The sequence below is a fragment of the Ailuropoda melanoleuca genome, chromosome 12 (assembly GCF_002007445.2).
Source record: "Ailuropoda melanoleuca isolate Jingjing chromosome 12, ASM200744v2, whole genome shotgun sequence".
Classification (NCBI taxonomy): domain Eukaryota; kingdom Metazoa; phylum Chordata; class Mammalia; order Carnivora; family Ursidae; genus Ailuropoda; species Ailuropoda melanoleuca.
In genome coordinates, this window is record NC_048229.1 from 68,928,967 (window position 1) to 68,948,613 (window position 19,647).

At 46.1% G+C, this 19,647-nt stretch overlaps 2 protein-coding genes across 3 annotated transcripts in view; one reads left to right on the plus strand and one right to left on the minus strand.

Moving 5' to 3' along the window:
• The first annotated feature begins 5,230 nt into the window (after positions 1 to 5,230).
• On the plus strand, positions 5,231 to 8,105 carry LOC117795226 (immunoglobulin alpha-2 heavy chain-like). The gene is made up of 4 exons (XM_034638921.1): positions 5,231 to 5,862; positions 6,413 to 6,706; positions 7,033 to 7,101; positions 7,768 to 8,105. Exons 1-4 carry the CDS (start codon positions 5,640 to 5,642, stop codon positions 8,016 to 8,018), a joined length of 837 nt encoding a protein of 278 aa, XP_034494812.1. The 5' UTR covers positions 5,231 to 5,639; the 3' UTR covers positions 8,019 to 8,105.
• Positions 8,106 to 9,712: 1,607 nt separating this feature from the next.
• GLG1 (golgi glycoprotein 1) overlaps positions 9,713 to 19,647 on the minus strand; it is a 153,319-nt gene continuing 143,384 nt past the window's right edge. The window contains exons 23-27 of one of the 2 annotated variants that reach the window (XM_034638920.1): positions 19,510 to 19,617; positions 17,858 to 17,978; positions 17,151 to 17,257; positions 14,642 to 14,805; positions 9,713 to 13,611 (exon numbers count right to left, since the gene is read on the minus strand). In XM_034638920.1, coding sequence (XP_034494811.1) covers positions 13,536 to 13,611; positions 14,642 to 14,805; positions 17,151 to 17,257; positions 17,858 to 17,978; positions 19,510 to 19,617 — 576 coding nt within the window. In that variant the 3' untranslated portion in view covers positions 9,713 to 13,535. Of the gene's footprint in view, positions 14,806 to 17,150; positions 17,258 to 17,857; positions 17,979 to 19,509; positions 19,618 to 19,647 lie in introns of both variants that reach the window. The other variant, XM_011234689.3, reaches the window with a different exon arrangement.

Consider the following 19,647-nt stretch of genomic DNA (forward strand, 5'->3'; position numbering starts at 1 on the left):
GGGGAAGTGGTGGAGTTCCGGCGGGAGAGGATGGGCTGGGATAGGACAGAGGCGTCAGCAGGAGCAGTGGGACGCTGGGGGCCATCGATGAAGCAGGAGGTGACCAGGGCTGGGGAGGCTTTGATCGAGGGGAGGACAGCTCGGTGACAGGATCTGCAGGACCTGGGGACCGAGACTGGTCTGCAGGCTGTTGAATCTCCGAGGATGGGGAATCTTCCTCACTCTAATTGTGTGGAGAGGAGACCAGAGAGAAACTGAGGCGTCCTCAGGGAAGAGCTACCCCAGGTGCGCTCATACAGGAGCCAGGAGAGAGGGGAGGAAAGTGGGGTTAGCTGGGGGTGCTGAGGGCAGACCAGGCTTTGACACAGCAGTGGTCAAGTCAGTGCTGCAGAAAGGTCAGGAGAGATGAAGTCCAGGAGATCCTAGTATGTAATGGTTGTGGTGGTCAAGTGCAGTGGGTGAGAGGGGCTTGTTCTTCTCCAAATGTGAAACTTTTAATTTCTGACTGTAATAGTAAAGCCTGAAGAATACACTTAAACAGAGGTAGAAATATTAAGAGGTGTAAGACCTCCCATGATTCCAAACCCATACACTACTGCTATTAATGGTTTTAAAATTTCCTTCAGATTTGGGGATATGGACCAAAACAGACACATACCTATGTAAGAGAATTCCCATTGCTCCACATCTTTGCCAAACCAAAATATTACCTTTCATTTTAGCCATTCAGGTATGTGTGCACCTGCTCTCACTGTGGTCTTAATTTCTGTTTCCCTGATGAATAATGGGATTGAGCACATTGAACTTTAGGATATCCTGTTCTGTGAAGGGCCTATTCAGATTTTTGTTTGTTTTTCTATTGGTTCGTTTGACTTCTTGTTAATGATTTATAGGTCTTTATATAATCTAAATAGAACTCCTCTGTTGGTTATATGCATTGTATTTTCCATTCTGTGGATCTTCTCACTGCTAATGGTGTCTTCTGATAAACAAAGGCTCCCAACTTTAATGTTGTTCAAATAAACATTTTTCCATTATAATTGACTTTTTTTTTTTTGGTGTTCTATTTAAGAAATCTTTGCCTACTAAGATTTCTTTCTAAGATTTATGCTGATATTCTCCTATGTTTTCCTCTAAGCTTTATTGATTTACGCTCCAGATTTAGATATATAATCCAGCTGAAACTGCTTCTTGGTTGCACTCTACAAAGAGTAGAGGTTAGAATTCACTTCTTGTGAGTATCAAGTTGACCTGGCACCACTGATGGAAAGGACCGTCCCTTTTCCACAGTCTTGCAGTACCCCTTTGTCATGAAACTGTTCACATGTTTTGGATTCTGTCTCGTGCTCCACTGACCCCTTGTCTATTCTTGCACCAACACCACACTGTTCGCATTACATCAATCCTTTCGTGGTTTGGTTCCTGGTAGTGAAAGTCCTTCAGCTTTGCTGTTTTTCAAGATTGCCCTAGATATTCTAGGAACTTTGTATTTCCATAAAAATCTTAGAATCAGCTTATTTTCCACAGAAAGACTCGCTGGGGCTTGATCAGAACTTTTTTGACACCGTGAAACCAGTTTGGAAGAACTGACAACTAAAATACTGAATGTTCCAATACATGCACAAAGTATATCCCTCCACTTCTTTACATTTTCACAGTTCCTTTCAATAATGTTGTATAGATTTCAGTGTAGAGGACTTGCATATTTTTATTAGATTTATTTCTAGGTATCTGTTTTTGATGCTATCATAGATATTATTAATTTCATTGTGTACTTGTAGCTAATGTAGAAATGCAATTCATTTTTCTATCTTCACCTTATATCCAGTGACCTTGCTAAACTCATTTATTTTTTATTTTTTTAAAGATTTTATTTATTTATTTGACAGAGAGAGAGACAGCCAGCGAGAGAGGGAACACAAGCAGGGGGAGTGGGAGAGGAAGAAGCAGGCTCATAGCGGAGGAGCCTGATGTGGGGCTCAATCCCATAACGCCGGGATCACGCCCTGAGCCGAAGGCAGACGCTTAACTGCTGTGCCACCCAGGTGCCCCGCTAAACTCATTTATTAGTTCTAATAGTTTATACACTTAAAAACTTATTATGAATACCACTAGGTTGTCTACAAAATTTTTATTTCTTCCTTTCCAGTCCTTACGTGTTTTTGGAAATAACTTCTGTGAAGTATACATGTCATACAATTCACCCATTTTAAGTGTACAATTGAGTTTAAAAGCAGTTTTAGAAGGGCTATTTAGAGGTTTGTTATTTTCCAAACATTTGGGAACTTTTCAAGTATCTTTCTGTTACTGATTTCTAATTTAATTCCATTGTAGTCAAAGAACATTATTTGTGTGACTTGAATCCTTGTAAATGTATTAAGACTTGTTTTATGGCTCAGAATGTGATCTGCGTTGATCAAAAATCCATGGACATTTGAATTGTAAGTGTTTTTGGCAGTTGTTGGGTAGATTGTTCTATAAATTACATTTAGTAAATTGGTTTATGGTTAAAAAAAAAGTGGTGTGATGGTATTATTCAAGTCATCTTTATCCTCAGTGATTTTCTGTGTACTTCTATCAAATGTTAAAAGATGGGTGTTGAAATCTCTGGCTGTTATTGTGGATCTTTCTGTGCAGTTCTATTACTTTTGCTTCTTTTATTTTAAAACTCCATTATGTACATAAACGTTTAGATTGTTAAATTCTCGTGATGAATTAAGCTCTTTAACATTATGAAGTAAAACTTTTTACCATCATAATATTCTTTGCCCTGAAATCAACTTTATCTGATTTTGATACTGTTTTTTTTTAAATCATAGTACCATGGTATCACATTTCCATCCTTTTTCTTTCAAATTGTTTTTGTCTTTAAGTGGGTTTCTTGTGATGGAATATAGTTGGGCTTATTTTCTTATCCAATCAGACTTTCAGTTGAGGTGTTTAGAACACTTACACTTAATATGAACATTGATATGGCTGGGTTTATGGGTAGACTGACCCCTTTACATCATTAAGTGTACATCTTTATCTCTCATACCGTTTCTTGCCTTAAAGTCTACTCGGTCTGATGTTAGTAGAGCTATACCAGTTATATTAATATTTTTACTTTCAATGTTTTGAGGTCCTAATATTTAGAGTGTGTCTTTGGTTAGCACGTTATAGTTGTTAGATTTTGATCCATTCTACCTTAGTCTTATAACATTGAATTTAGTCCACTTATATTTAGCGTAATTACTAATATATTTGGGTTTATATCTACTCTATTGCTTGTTTCTTCTTCCTTTTTCTCCATTTGTTGTCTTCTTTTGGATTCTTTTAAAATATATCATTCCCTCCTCTAGAAACTTGCTAATTATACATTCATTTATTATTCTTTTAGTCGCTACTCCTACAGATTAAAATATGCACTTCTGACTTCATGGTCTAATATAGTATTACTTTGATCACTTCTCCAATAAGGCTAAGATGTTAGAGTACTTTAACTTCACTTGCCTCCTCCCAACTTTTGTGTTGTTCTGGTAAGACATTTTAAGTCAATATATATTTTAAAGACATTAGTAATGCTTTGTGCAGACAATATTTATTTATATTTAACTACATATTTACCCTTTCTAGCACTCTTCATTCCTTCATGCATTTCCTTATTTCCATCTAGGATCACTTTTCTTTTGCCTGAAGATTTCCCTTTAGGATTCCTTTTGTGAAAGTCTCATGGTGAAAAATTCTCTCAGCTTTTATCTGAGAACACCTTTATTTTAAAAACTGTTTTCATTAGGAAAAACAACAACTAAACTATGTTGGCAGTTTTTTTTTTCACCCCAGAACTTTAAATATGTCTTTTCATTGTCTTCTGGCTTCCATCATATCTGATAAATCAGCCCTCAGTCTTAGTGTAACACAGTACATTAATCAAAATCAAGAAGCCAACATTAATATGGGATTTAACCTACCAATTTCACTCAAATTTCAGTAGTTCTCTCTCTAGTATTCTTTAGAACAACAACAACAACAAAAATATGGTCCAGGATCCAATCTAGGCTCACGCTATATTTAGTTATCCTATTTCTTTATTTAGTCTCCTTTCATCTGGAACAGTTCCTTAGTCTTCACTTTTCATGACAGAGTGCAGGCCAGTTATTCTGTAGAACATCCCTCAATGTGGGTTTGTCTGATGTTTCTTCATGATTAGATTCAGGCTATGCATTTTTGACAGAAATACCACAGAAAGGAGGTTGTGTTCTCAATGCATTATATCAGGAGCCACATGATGCCTTTTTGCCCCCTTCCTGCTGATATTAATTTTGACCATGTGGTTAAGCTGTGTCTGCCAGGTTTATCCACTATACATTTCTATTTTTTTCTCTCTGTAGTTGGACAAGTAATTTGGGGGGAGGAATTTTGAGAATCTATGAAAATACTGATCTCTAAACACACACACACACACACACACACACACACACACACACGCAAACCAAACCAAGAGCCCCAAACTTTTCATCATCTATTGATGCTTCTTGCCTAAGCAATTATTACTATGGTGGCTGTCAAATGGTGGCTTTATAATTCCAGAATTCCTTCTACAATTAGTTGGAAGTCTTCAGAATGCAGTTTTAATAGAGTTCCATCTACTTCTCCTTTGCCTTGTTCCTAGGGGTTCCTTTGAGGTTTTCAACTGAAATCCTGGTGTATACAGCAGGGTATTTCCTTTTGAGAGAGGGTGAATTCTGATCTTTTATCTTCTCAGCACTGTGACTCTGCAAAATTCTGCTCTGCCTTACAGAGGTCTGGGCTTAACTTTTAAGGTTCCCATCTTGTAAAATTTCAGACTTCAGTAAATGGCATGAAAACTGAACTTTGAGTCTTCTCAAGCCTTCAATTTTGTCACTCCAGCCTATGAAACTATAAAAACCTCTGCTAATTTCTCTTGTCTGCCTGGGGAAAACCTGGATCCTCAGCCTCTTGCCAGAGTCAGCAAATGCAAGTGGCTGGGAATTGTCACTTTGCATCTCCACGGTTCTCCCTTCTCCACAACCTCATCCCTTCTGGCCACTGTTGCTTCTGTAACTCTCTTAAACTTGAAATATCGCCTGTTTCTCAGGCTTTTTTAGTTATTTTCACTGGGAACATTATTTGGCTGCCAACTACTCCATCCTACCCAGAAGTGAAATTTCTACATTTTCCTTTTTGGGGGCTGCAGAGTATTGCATCATATGGGTGTCTTGTTTAAAAATTTAACCTCTCTTCTAATTATACTTATTTTCTCGTTATTATAATGAGTACTGTAATAATCTTTGTAGGTATACCAATATACATGAGTTCAATTATCTCTGTAAGATAAATTTATGGAAATAAAATTGCCAGATCACAGAGTATGATTTGCCATTTTGAAAGGTATCGTCAAATGGCCCTCTAGTAGGACTATACACTGGGCTGCGCTGACAGTGTCTAAGAAATGACTGCTGAGTTGCTTCAAGTAGGTCACTATATTCTCTGCCTCTTCAGGTTCCTCAGAGGTCTCCCAGCCCTCTCTGTTCCAGCCTCAGTCTTCTGTGGTGAGTGGACAAGGCAATCCACAGATCTGGTGTGTGGTGCAGGGCAGCCCTGCCACAGCTCATGTCTTGTCTTGGTACCAGCAGCTGATGGGGAGTGGCCCCACCTTCCTGCTGAGTCAGCGAGAAGGGATTCCCCCAACCTATGGTTTGGGTGTGAATCCTCGTTTCCTGGCAGAGATGGACCCAGCCAAGAATGCCGCACTCCTTACCGTGGGCAATGCCAGCCCTGCTGATGAGGGCACCTACTACTGTGCCCTGTGGTTTTCAGGCCAGTATGTCTTTGGAGAAGGTACCCGTCTGCTCTATCAGGGTGAGTCTAAGAGTGTAGGGACCTGGTGACCTGAGTGTGTAAGAAGACTGCAGTGGAGTGGGTGGCAGGAGACAGAAAGGTGTAGGTGGTGGAGCCCCTGTGGAGGAAGCCTTGGTTAGTAGGGATGAGGGGAAGAGAAGGAAGGTTCAGAAGACTAGACTGCCAGCAAAGAAAAGGCTCATGCTTCTGGATGGTGGAATCTACTGGGAGCATTTGAGGATGGACATAGACACCTTAGGCCCAGACTTTTAGGCCTGGGAGGGGAAGCTTAATCAAGAACATTAAGTCCATTCCCTTCCCTTGCTCTGTAGGAAGGATACTGGAGGTCCAGAGGTTGAAAAGTATGTGGCAGAGACAAGCTCAGAGCTCATATTCTGGCCAGAAGGCTAGCTGTGGGAGAAAGCAGATTCCGAGAAAGGCAAGGGAAGGCCATAGAGGAAGGGAAGAAGTATCTCCAGAGACCCCAGAAGGAAGGAGATGCAGTAGGACTATGAGTTTGGAAGAGGCTGGTGGTATTGGGTAACATCCTTCTTCCCTTCATTCCCTGCAGCTAAGATGCAATCCTCAGCTTTCCAGCCACCTGAGCTGAGCCTGTTCGTCCCAGCCTCTGGCCCTCCCTTCCATGTACTTTGTGTGGCCCTAGGACACAACCCTGACCCTCTGAGGGTCTCCTGGGTCCTGAATGGCCGGTATCAGGAGGAAGAGGACTCCACTGGAGGAGGTGGGGATCCTGTGGTCAGCTGGCTGCAGCTGAGTCAGGAGGTGGCAGGAATGTCTGTGACTTGCCGAGGCTTGCACCAGACCGGAGTCTCAGAAGTTGTGCTGCCCCTGCCCTGCAGCCAAGGTGAGAACAGAGGACCTAGGGGGTGTGCTCCAGTCTTCGTGAGGTAACCACCTGGAACACTGACATCAGTTCCCCCCTGGCAAACTGAAGGTCAAGATAGGCACTGTATGTGTGACAAAGAACCCTTGGCTCTGCCCCAGCTTCTGGGTGAAGCCTAGATGTGGCTTTGGAGCCTATGCAATGATGTTGTGGGACCAGCTATCCCCAAAGCCCAAATACCCACTCCGTCACTCCTGGCTTCTGCGTTCTCTTCTGGTGAATGCCTCTATTTCCTTTGGGGGATACAGCAGAGGGAAGCTATTTGAAGGGCATCTGCTCTGTTCCAGGGTGTAGAAGGCGGCTAGAACCGGAGAACTGGAATGAGACTCATGAGAAGAGTGGACACACTCGTCTAGGTATGGACCCCCAGACACTGACCTGGAACCTGGACCCCCTAGGTGGCAAAGCCATGACTTTTCACCATCAACAATCTACTTAGCAAGCATTTATGGAGTATTAAGTTTTTCCCAGGTCAGAGAGATGACTGCCAATAGTCTGAACATTATTAAGTCTAGAAGGGTAGGCCATATACTGAACCAATGTTTAAAATGCAAGAAAAACTGCCCTAAGTGTTTTAGGACAGGAACACGGGATATTCAGGAGTGCAGACAGCAGAGGGGCTCTCCTGCAGGAGGGTCTGGGAAGCTCCCACAGACAATGCAGAGTCAGAACTGAGCCCTCAGATTCTGGCTGGAAAGGGTGTAGACCCAGTTACGAGCACCCGGGTCTAGTCCCAATTCCACCCTCAACTCTCTGTGGCCTGTTGGGTGAGTCTTTCACCTTCTCTTGGCCTCAGATCCACCCACTGATCTACCATCCCCAGTCCAAACCGTCTTTGCCCTTACAGATCTTAAGTCTAACTTTTTTACGTGTAAAAATGGGGAGTAATACCATCTCAGGGAGAATCAAGTGAGCCAGAGAGAGCTCTTCAGAAGGAGGCAGTGGCAGGGAGAAAACCAGACAATGCAGTGTCAGAAGGCTGGGCAGGTCTGACTTTTGCCCTGTGCCCATTTCCCTCGCAGTGGAGCTGGAACAGACCCTCACTGCCGCCGCCTACTGCTACCTGGGACTGCTGGGTGCAGCTCTCATCTATGGCCTGATTTTGGCTGCCCTCTGGAGGAATCGCTGCCATTGGGCCCACCCCATGGAGCCACTTACCCAAGAGGGTCAAGGAGCAGCCCTCGGTTCCAGGGTGCAGGTGGGCAGAAAGGGCCCTCCTGCCAGGGCCCCAGTGCGCAAGGGGCAGAGCCACAACGGATTCCACATCCTCTGAGGGGCTGCCCGTGCACCAGACCCTCCCTCCTTGCTCCAGCCAGCTTCCTCCTAGTCCGCTGCCTTTCATTACCTCGCGGGTCCCCTTTTTCCCCCCAGACTGTCCAAATTTCTCCCTAAATACAGGATATTTGAGAAGATACTGCTGTGCTGTTGGTTGTTCTGGGCAAGGGAGGGGGGATCCCAGGACCAAGGCCAACAGCTCCCAGGGGATGCCTGTCCAGGGTCGGCACACTCTGGGGGACAGGGCAGCCACCCTAGCCTGAAGCGTGATGGTTATACAGGTCCTAAAGCCAATCTGGCTAGTCAGAGGGAAACACAAATGGCAGACAATCATGTTTTGCTGCTAAGAAAGCGAGGTCACACCCACCCTCTCTCACTTCTTCATCTAGTTGAGAGTTGGGTATCTAAGGTTCTCCCCTTTTTGGTTAAAATCCTTTCATTCTTACCCCCCCCTTTTTAAAAGATCTTATTTACTTATTTGGCGGGGGGAGAACACAGGGAGCAGGAGAGGGAGAAGCAGGATCCCTGCATGAGCTGAGCCAAAGGCAGATGCTTAACCGACTGAGCCACCCAGGCGCCCCTCTTACCCCCTTTTGAGAACAAATGCCAAACGCCTCTGAGGATTGAAGTTGGTCAAGGATCTTTTAACAGAAAGATCACACAGAATTTAACAGTAGGGGGATTCATTCAGAGATGGCTAAGGCAGCATGGTCCCCATGACTGCTGTAGTGTCCCCTCGAGAGGCCAAGTGCAGCAAGGCAAGGTAACCCACTTCTCCTCTGTGGGAATACCAGCGACGAGCAGCCTCACCTGGCATCTCATTTCCCATGCTTACACCTCAGAGGGGAGCCTCTCCAGGACTCTCTAGAGCATCTGGCCCCAGACTCCTCTCATTCAGGGTGCTGGCCTCCCAGAGCTCCCTACGTAGTGTTTGTAGTTGGGGCTCAAAGGCCCCAAGCCCTCTTCCTCCTTTCTTCTACACTTCACCTTCTCCCAGCCTCCATGCTACAACTATGTGGCACCTGCCGAAAATGGATCTGAGGAGTTCTGAGAAGAAACCCTGGTCCCAGGACCCCTCAGTCCTCTCACACTGGGCAACCCAGCACTTGAATCCTGGTACACACATATCTACTTTGAGAAATCCTTCCTATCATGCCAACTCCTTAAGCGGGGACTTTGTAATACCCCAATGCAAATTAGCTTTGCTAACAGTGGAGGAGGCAGAAGGCTCAGGAAGGGTGTCACAGAGGTCACTGGCCCTGGGACCAGGTTATTGGGATGGGGAGGCAAGGGCTGACCAACAGGAACCTGGTGGGGCACAGAGAAGAAATACAGCCTAGTTCTGGCCCCAGTGGGAAGGTGGCCACTAGACACCGGGGCCATCTACGTGTGCCTTCTGTAAGGAGAAGGAGCCAGAGGCCGTGCCTTAAAAACATCCCTCAAGTGAATAATTCCCAACACCTCAGCCTGAGAGTCAGAAAACCTTGGATCTGGCCTCCAGCTCTTCTCTAAAGGTCCTATGTCCTACTCTGCTTGACCTTCTCAGCCGAGGAGACAAAGGACACCAGCGAGTCCAGCGGCGAGTCAGCACCAAGTTCAGTCAGTGCGCACAGCTGTGCGGCTGCTCCTGGCAGAGCAGGTTCGGTGGGGGGGGCGGGGGGCGGGGGGTGTCCTCCCAGTCACCAGAGAAGATTTCACGAGTAAAAACCTGCAAACTCTTTATTAAATTCTCCCATTTCATCTGTACAGAAAAAAATGCACATTATGTTCAGGATCTCGGTAACATCTCAAAATTACACAGCATGAACATGTAAAAACAAGGAACTGCCGGGATTTTATACATAGAAAGAAAAATCATTTACAAAAGAGGCTTGTTAATTTTACTTTTTCTCTTTCTTAAAAAAAAAAAAAAAAAGTTCAAGACCTAAGATCTCACACAGCATCTGCTGTTCAGTCTGTTTTCCTGCTTGGACTGACCTGGGCATGCCGAGCCGGGAGGAGCTGCTCAGGAAGCCTGCTGGGGGCTCGGCTCTGCCGTGGCCACTCCAGCCCACATGCCGCAGCCTGCCCTGGGGGCCCGCTCCTGCCTCCCCGGCTCTGGCATAGGGCCTGCTGGGCTCTGGGGTCCAGGTATCGATTCCATGATGGGGAAGGCAAAAACATAATATATAGGCACTATCTGAATTTTCTCCTTGCCTAGGGAGGTTTCTCTACTGCCTGTATCCCAACATTCCCACCAGTGTGTGGTGACAGATCTTGGGAAGGCGGAAGGACAGGAAACCATCATTAGGATCCAGTCACCACCAGCCCAAGCAGACAGTCCCACCTTGTGCTCCGGATGACAAACAGTCCCTGGGTCTCCATAGTGACCTCACTAGATGGCTCAGGGAACCTGGTCACTCTGAAGAGTCAGTCTGGTTTTGTATGACTTGTCTCTCATCTGAGGTCGGGGCAGGAAGGGGGCCTCACCTTCGAACTCGACTGCCCTAACATGTGACCCTGGTCCTAATGGAGAGGAGGACCAAGAGGAGAGTACTAGAGAGATGGCCGACCAAAGACAGATGAGAGAGGGAGACAGTAAGAAAGATAGAGGCAAGCCAGAACATCAGGTCTGGCCCCATGGCCCTTGGGAATCGGAAACCAGAGGAGAAGAGGTGAAGAGAGAGAGGAGTCCCTGAAGGCCCAGGAGAAACTCAGGGCACTGGAGTGCCGCACTTGATAAAGCGATGCAGGTGCTGCCCAAATGGTGAGAAATAAAAGGGATCTTTCAGGTTTCTCAAATTCCAAAGAATGTGAAATACAAATACTATACACCTAAACAACACAATTCAAAAAGCCCTCTTCTTTGTTCTATGGCAAAATTTAGGTTGAACGTGTCAGGCTGGGCTGACTGGCGTCGTGGCCTCCGTTACTGGCTCACTTAACCTAAGCTGTACTCTGAGTGTGGGTAGTTTTTGGTGGGGGAGGGGAAGAAACAGGAAACGAAAGCTTTTTCTCAGAAGAACTTGAGACCAGCAAAGTAAGGAGGCCCCCTGAAGCAATCCACCTCTCCCTGGGTGACTCACTACAGTGGGGGTCTTTGGGAGAGAAGCTATACCACGGCCTGGAGGTGGGGAGGATGGGAGACATTTCCAGAAGTCACACGTGAGAGTGAATCTTCTCTTGGGAAAATAGAGGGAAATCAGCACATAAGTTTGTTTCTACTTTGATGATATGTAAATGGATAATACAGACCTCTTTACTATTGGATTCTTTTATTACGTGACTTCAGGAAATGGGAGGATGTGAAATCTGATCATTCTGTTACCCCTTCTGGGAAAGCAGAATGCCCCCCACCCCGGGAAGAGCTGCTCACTCTCCCCCAGAAAAGGAAGTGTAGGATATGAGACAGCAGAGGCCTGCAGGGAATTCAAGCCAATGCCTGCCGAGTACCCTGGCTTCCAAGGATGGGCTGGCTCCGAACAAGCTGACTGGACCCACAGAACTGGGAGTGGCAGCCAGAGGGTCTTCAGGGAATGCAGAGGAGGAAGGCTTTCCTGCTGGAGTTAACCTGAGCCTTCACTCTGCCCCCACCTCAGCACATCTTGCTAGGGGACTTTTCTTGCGGCAGCAGCAAGAGTAGAGGGAGGCCAGGGACGCACCAGGGTAAAGGTCTCACTTCCAGAGCTAACCTTCTGTGAGAGACTCAAATTCTCAGCCTGAGAGTCAGAAAACCTTGGATCTGGCCTCCAGCTCTGATTTCCTGCCTGCATTTCTGATTTCCTGTACTGCAGGGCCTCCAGCCTAGGACAGTAACCTCCTGGCAGCTCTCGAGCATCGTGAAGCACACTAAGTAAGACTCCCGGAGACACCGGAGTGAGCTGACAAGGCCAGATGAGTTACCTGGCTACTGTAATTTTCAGCAAGTGCCTGAAGCCTTGACCTTGGAACCCCCCACCCCTTACCGTTTGCTTGTTATTGTCCATGGGCTAGACACTAGAAGAGATAAGGACAAGGTCCATCATCGGCTCCTCCACTAGGGCCATGGTTTCCTCTTCTTGACTAACTCTTGACTAGCTGATTTAACCACAACTGACCCGTAAGGCCAGTAATCCATGAGGCCCAGAACCTGTGTGGTTCCACCAAAGGAGGGACAGAATGGATACAGTTAAGCTGCAGGTTCTGATGGTGCGGGGCTCCGTGGAGGTAGAAAACTGCTCAGGACACTACCTGGGACTCTCAAGAACCAGTCACCTGAAACTATTCCAAGCAGGATGGTGAAATGCTTTCTAGCAACAAGCAACTGAAAATACTGGCAGAATTATCCATTTTATTCTATTTCTAAGGATGACAAATGTTTCAAGAATCAAACTCCTTTTCAAGCTTCCAGATTTGCTGCAGACAACTAAGACAAACCCAAAATGTCAAGACACATTAAACTATGGAGATGTTTTACATACACTGGGAGGGAGAATGTACAGATGGAAAGCGGCACCCGCACACTCACCAAATGGTGAATGTTTATTCTATCCTGTAAACCATGCCAGACACATTGGTGAGGGCCTACGTTTAGATGACATCCCCAGCTATCATTCCCAAGCTCCCACAGCCCAGGTGGGGACTCCTGGAGGTGGACCATCTGGACCAGCCCAATTCAGTCCCACAATGGTGATAGTAGGGTGCTGTTGCCGGACTCCAAGAGTTTCAAGTTTTATGAGACTGAAGAATCCCAGGACAGGTGCTGAGAATCAGGAAGACCCTAAGAGCAGGACTGAGGGCACCAAGCAGCTTAGCAGTTTCCCTTGGTGATTTGAAGCACCCTAGGCAGGGGGACAGAGGTGGCTCCTGGACCTCACTGCCTCCAGGAAGGGTAGCAACAAGCAAAAGAAGAAAACCACAGTATTCAAATATATGTCAGTCAGATTAGACAAGGAGTAATTTGAACCAACTGATCCACACACTGACCCACTTCATATCAAACACATTTCAGGGGAGACAAATATTGCGTAGGTCCTGCAGCCCATGTGGACGGTGGCAAAGGAGGGGCAGGGCAAGGAAGGGTGCCATGGTCTATGTGGACAGTTTTAGGCACGTGATTTATAATACTCTGTGGACGTCTAACAGGTTAATAAAATATATATTATATAAATATATCTCCTACTGTACACGCCACCCTCTTATGCAGCCACCGTAACTCCATGCCCCAAAGTCAAACCAAGGTGTGCCCAGTTGCACCCTGAGGCCTGCATCCCTCCCCTTGATACTCCAAACCTGTCATCCCACACTGGAGGGACGAGGGAGGACGGCCAGGAAGACTGCTTCCATAAAGCTCAGATTCTGGAAAGACTGATGAATCATCAAAGTACAACGTTTAGTCAATGCCGACTACAGTGGATGTACACAGCAAATGGACAGAAAGGAAAAAAAAAACACAGAGAATAGGCTCCATCTTTTAACATAGTAACTTTCCAAGTCCTCTCCACAAAGAGGTATAAGGGAACTTGTCTGGGAAGGTGGCCTTGAGCCCACACAAGGGTCAGGTTGGACGGCCAGTCAGACCCTGAGACCACACTAAATCTTTACAAGCCACCGTCTCTGACCTGCATTGTTGCCTGAAACATAAAGCAAAGTGAACCAAACCCTGCCCCTCCTTCCTGGCCTGAGCTCCCTCCCGTGCTGTAGTCAATGCCTCCCGCAGGCTTTCTAAAATAACAGCTATCCCCCAGGAGGGTCAATCCAAACGTGACGGAGTCCTGTGCTAGCCTGGAGGAGGAATATGCCTGGGATCCTGCTCCTTGGGACTCGGTCCAGCCTATCGGTGCAGATCAAATGACTGACCAGCTTCACATCCTTCTGATCTCCTCCCCAACCCATTTGCCCTTGGCCTACGGAAGCTCATACTTGCTTTACTTCACTGAAATGAGGAGATCATAGAAATACTCATGGCCTTGGGGTCTTGACCAGCAGCGGCTCTATTAAGGTGGGAACTGGAAGGCATCACTGTTTCAGCAGAAGAAAACAAGACCCAAAGCAGGCTGGTTAGTGGTTTCCCACTCCTCGGTGAAGTCCACGGCCCCCACATGGTCCAAAGGTGCTTTTGAGAAATGAGCAAGACATCCCAGTAATAACATATTGGGTGGTGTGTTTTCCCCTAAAGTCCTGCCCTCATTTTACAGTCACACAGAAGAAATAACCCCATTGCCCAAATCAAGCCTGGAGAAGATGTGTTACTATATACGTTTTTTTCTTTCTTTAAAAATTTCTTTTTTTTCTTTTTTTTGGTTTTTTAAAAAAAAAATCATTAGAGTTGCAGGTCAGGTAAGTTGGTTCTGGAAGTACTGGTAGTTCCATTGGTATGAGAGAGACTTGTCTACGGGCAGGTAAACCCAAATTTGCCAACACAGGCAATAACCAAAGCGGCCAGCTGCTGCTGCTGCTGCACAAAATGGTTGAGGAGGAGAAGGGCACCACAGACACGGGCGAAGTCGGAGACGGGTCAATGCAGAGGACACCTGCTGCTGCTCTAACATGGGTGTTGGTGCCACCTCTGAGAAGAACGAGGTGAGTGGGTACACTATACAGGAGGGCTGTACAAACTGGGCACTGGACAGGGAGTTCCTCTGGTGGTCAAGGTGGCTCTACCTGTCCTTGAGCTCTCGTGTTACTCGCTTGGTGATACGTCCACACATCAAGCCAATCAGGAACAATATACAGATGCTCCCACTGATCACAGAGAGAATGTAGTTCTTTGATGGAGATGTCATCACTTGCATGGCGAGGTCAGAGAAGCCATCTGCTGGGGCCACCTGGAACGACACAGCGCAGCATCGGCCTCTGAGAAAGAAGTGGGCTGGGGTGGTGCTAGCTCTAACTTGCCCCCCCTCAATTCTTTTTTTTTTTTTTTTAGATTTTATTTATTTATTTGACAGAGAGAAAGCCAGCAAGAGAGGGAACACAAGCAGGGGGAGTGGGAGAGGAAGAAGCAGGCTCATAGCAGAGGAGCCTGATGTGGGGCTCAATCCCACAACGCTGGGATCACGCCCTGAGCCGAAGGCAGACGCTTAACCCCTGTGTCACCCAGGCGCCCCACCCCCCCTCAATTCTTAGTTTAGTTTATGCCATTTCTTTTGGGAAAAGAGGACAAGGGACAAGAAAATCAAAGAGCTACAATTCCTTTTCCTGATCATAATATGGTGCATATCTACTGCACGAAATGAGAAAATACAAACAGGCGGAGTCTCATACCATCCATCGTGGTGATCACCACCACCAACCTGGCAGCGGCCCTCACCCTGAGGACCTAACCGTGGGTGGGGCCCTGGCAGAATGCTCCACATGGTTTTGCTTTTTTTCCAACAAGGCTCCACACATGGTGTGGAACCCATGGCGGGGCTTGAACTCATGATCCTGAGATCAAGACCCGAGCTGAGATCAAGAGTTGGACGGTATACCGACTGAGCCACTCAGGTGCCCCACTGACAGATTTTCAATCATTTATTCCTTATACCAATCCTTGAAAGTAGATTTTACTACTCCCACGTTATAGCTGAAGACCCAGAGGCCCAAAGGGTGGAAGGTGGTTACTTGCACAATATCACAGGTTCTTATATATTCCGATTTATTTTCAAAAACGCAGACTAGTGAAGACTGTGTTGGATGCCGGTTCTCTATCTTGACTTCTTTTCACTCACCATTAAATCTTGAGGGCTGCCCCCAGCAGAAACACTGTGCAAACATGACTCAGGCCGACTGAACACACCACACCACTCCCACAGTCACGGACTTGCAGTCTAGCCAGTTTCCACCCTATTTTCCTCCCCGCTTTCTTGAATGGACCTCTCTCTTGCAGCCTGCGAGAGCACAATCAGTGCTCAAAGGCTCCTGAGGTGCACAGGGATAGGGACCTGCTCTTTTGGGTCTCACCGTAGCCAGGGTGCCTGAGAGGGTCTCCCTGGAGCCGTCTGGCTACATCTATCTGCTTCTCTGCTCACCCACAGATGCAGAGCAGAGAGGTTTTGGATGCACGTGGTCTGAGTGCTGACATTCGCCGACACAAAACAACCAGTGGAGTCTCCGCAGCGTTGCTCAGCAAGTGACTGGTGGGGGCGGTGAGCAAGGAAGAGGCTGACCTGGCACCTCTCTGCTGCCTCATTTAGCCAAGGGCTTCCAAGCCAACTATGTCCACTTGGAAGAAGGGGTGAGGGGCGTGCTTGCTACTGGGACAGCTATGATCCCTTCCCTTCATTCTTCCCTTACATCTAGATGTGAAGACTTTCGTGGTCCTTCCTGTTTGCCTGTTACCTTCCTGTTACCCTTGACCTTTCATGTGGCTGACAGGAGGAACTGGTCAAGAAAGTGGGGGCAGTTCTCGTGATCATTTGGTTAATCCAAGGCAACTGGGAATGTCCGTCCTGGTGTGGGGTGATACCAAGAGCATGAATCTAGAAACCGGACTTTCTCACTAAGGGGCCTTGGGCAAGTCACAGCTTCCCGCCACCGAAAAGTGAAGAAATAATCACTCCACTTATCCCACTGGGTTCAAGGTTCAAGTGAGTTAATATGGCCATCAGTGTGTTTTATACACCACAAAGCAATGTATACATGAGAAGAACTGTTATTCTTCTTACTGAGGCTGAATCTGTACAGGAAAAATCTCCCCCAGCCCCAGTCTGCCCAGGTACCACACACATTCACCAGTGTCCTGATGTCTCCCTGCCCTATTATTTCCCTGCTTCAGGCTAGCCGAGGACCAGGGCTAGTCTCACATACGTATGCTCCTCCCAAACATTGTGTCAAATCAGAAAACCAAGCTTTAAGACAGCAGTGGCCAGCCTGCTTGCCTTCCCATGGGTACGATGTCTGGGTTCTCTCTGTATGGCTGGCTTCAGTCCCATCCTTCGGGTGACTCACTTTTCCATGGTGGACTACGGGCAACGAGGAGAAAGCACTGGCCCTGGCAAAGCCTGCAGACACAGTCCAGTGCAGAAGCAGATCGTGGCTGCAGGCTCAGGGAAGCTGGGGAGGCTTCAAGGACAATGACGGACTTTTCAAATACTCTCACTGCCAGTCTCTCAACAAGGACAAGAAGACCGGTGGAGTATCTGGGGAACTGACAGAGATGGCCATTTCAGCAGATTCTTTTGGTCATTACCTTTGCAGCGTAACTCCACATTTCAATCCGGTCATTGAGGCGTTTTTTGCACTCGGGTTGTAACCTCACCCGCTTATCCTCCAGGGCCTCCATGAGGCAGGACATTTCTGTGGAAGCAAAGGGATAAGAAGAGTCTGAAACTGTCCAGAACAGACATTTCTATAAGGTTGGGGGGAAGGGGACTTCACCACCAGAGAACTCAGATTTATAAGCTATACAAAGTTAAATCTGTTCTCGGAAACTTGACCCAAGATTTCACATGAAGAAGAATGATACTGAACTTCCAAGGCCAGCTGCCCAGAGCCTCTTAAAACCTTTCTCACCTTTACTGGGCACGTTTGGCTTGGAAACAACTTTCTACCTAACCAGGACCCGCCCAGTGTGGCCACTGGGAAAGCTGATGGAGCTGCTCTAGTTTGGACAAGGGGGAAGAGGGTCATGATGATGACTAAGTTTTGCTTCCCTGATAAATAATTCGACCTTCCCTTTTCATCAGATTCGTACCTCTGGTCACGGCCAGGTCAGTTCAAACTCGCAGGATGATTCTTAAATTCATTCTACCACAAAAGCCTAGTCCCAGCGTCAACCAGGCCCCCAGAGGATATTGTCCGTGGCTGAGCTGCAGCTACAAAACAGAGCAGCTGCAAGTGCTCTCAGAGGGAGTCTGAGACAGAGTTCAGAGAGGGTCAGAGTGAACAGTGACTTACGACGCCCTCGGCCAGGGGTAATGGCTGCACAGTGGTGTTTAATGTCCAGGGCACATGCTGTATGAAGGACTGGGTCCACAAAGATGTCTGCCTTGCTTTCCTTCAGCATGTTTAACACTTCCTAGGAAGGGAAAATCATCGCAGAGAGAGCTTTCATAGAGGAAATGCATCAGATCTGTTATCTGCAAATACTTTATACACAAACAAAAAAGTCAAGGAGGGAAGGTTGATGGTTAACAACAGAACTTGTTGAGATAGGGGCAGTGCGGTGACAATGCAAAGAATATATAGATTTTTAGCAGCTGATTTAATTCCATAAATACATGTGGAGACCTAGTATAAGCAAAGCTATGTGCTAAGAAAAGTGGGGGGTTATAAAATCAGATTTGGGTTATGGCAGTCTGGTATGCCATATTATTAAATACTAAGTGTTAGTATTTATACTGGGATAATATAGCTATTTTCTTACTTTAAGAAGATTAAAAAATGTAAAACCTGAAAATCAGAGTAATATGCTATCTTAAAATTCCCAAAAAACGGTCAACGTTTGCAAAATGTTTCACTTTACCTCCATTATCCTCAAAAGAAAAAAAAAGACGGAGAGAGCATAAATTTTACTGCAAGAACAATTCTGAGTTTAAAGATGTTCCGAACAAGAGGAACATAAACATGATGGAACTGAAATCAGCTCTGCAGTCTCTCCATTTATACACGATGAAAAATAGAAGGTAAAGACAGGCCAGAAATGCTTTTTTTTCCTTTTAATTAAATTTATTTATTTACTTTAGAGAGAGAGAGAGCAAGAGACTCTCAAGCAGACTCTGTGCTGAGCCTGACGTAGGGCTCAATCCCACGATCCCAAGATCATGACCTGAGCTAAAACCAAGAAGCAGACGCTCAACCATGTCACCCAGGTGCCCCCGGAAATGCTTTCTTAAATAAAAATAGTTTGCTTTCAATGGAAAGATTACAGTCCTTGTAAAACGAGAATTACAAAAACAAGAAAACAAAAACCAAAGTTCAAATATTGTTCAAAAAGTCCTCCTAAAAGTTAAACAGGATCATTTGATGACGAAGCAGTCTAAGGAAAATATCTGGATTTAGCTTTCCGCCAACTCTCAGACTGTGTGCAATCGGAAGCATTTCAGCAGATGAAAAGATCTGTGTACAATAGTCACAGTGACTCAACAATGACATCACTGAAAAACTTTTCAAGAAAAGAAAAAGCCTTTTAAAAAAGATCAAACAGATTATCTCAGTTGCAATTTTGCAAGATAATGTATGCTTAACAGTCATATTTTGTGAACTTTGTTTTTATGTGCTATTTCTGAAATGATTTTAATGGAGGCAGTATATGTACTGATATGCTGGACTTGACATTTTGCTCTCGGCAGTGTACTCACAGTGCCCCTCAACAATGGCCTGGTCACGGGGTGAGACATATTCACAAATAATTAGCACATGTGAAAGAATACTTAAGTTACAGGTGATTAATTGTCAAGAATCCAATTAAGGTTTCCTAAGAGAGAACAGTGTATAATTCTGGGGAGGAAGGTTTAGATGTTATCACTGAGATGTCAGAGGACAGCACTGGAAGGAAAAAGAAAAAGGAGTGAAAACAGGCAGGGGAAAGGGCAGTTGGTGGTGGTTACCTTCTTGCAGGTGTCCGTCTTGATTTTGAGCAGGTTAACTTTGAGGCACTCCTCTACCTGACCCGTCTGCTCTTGGGCTGCTGCTTCTTCAGCACACAGATTGGAGATCTGCTCAGGAGACACACGAAACACAAGGCC

Excerpts from the sequence above, each read along its gene's own strand:
- LOC117795226 (XM_034638921.1), top strand. The coding sequence starts at position 5,640 with ATGGGGAGTGGCCCCACCTTCCTGCTGAGTCAGCGAGAAGGGATTCCC. Across the intron at positions 5,863-6,412 it reads TACCCGTCTGCTCTATCAGG|CTAAGATGCAATCCTCAGCT; the intron begins GTGAGTCTAAGA and ends CATTCCCTGCAG. Across the intron at positions 6,707-7,032 it reads GCCCCTGCCCTGCAGCCAAG|GGTGTAGAAGGCGGCTAGAA; the intron begins GTGAGAACAGAG and ends GCTCTGTTCCAG.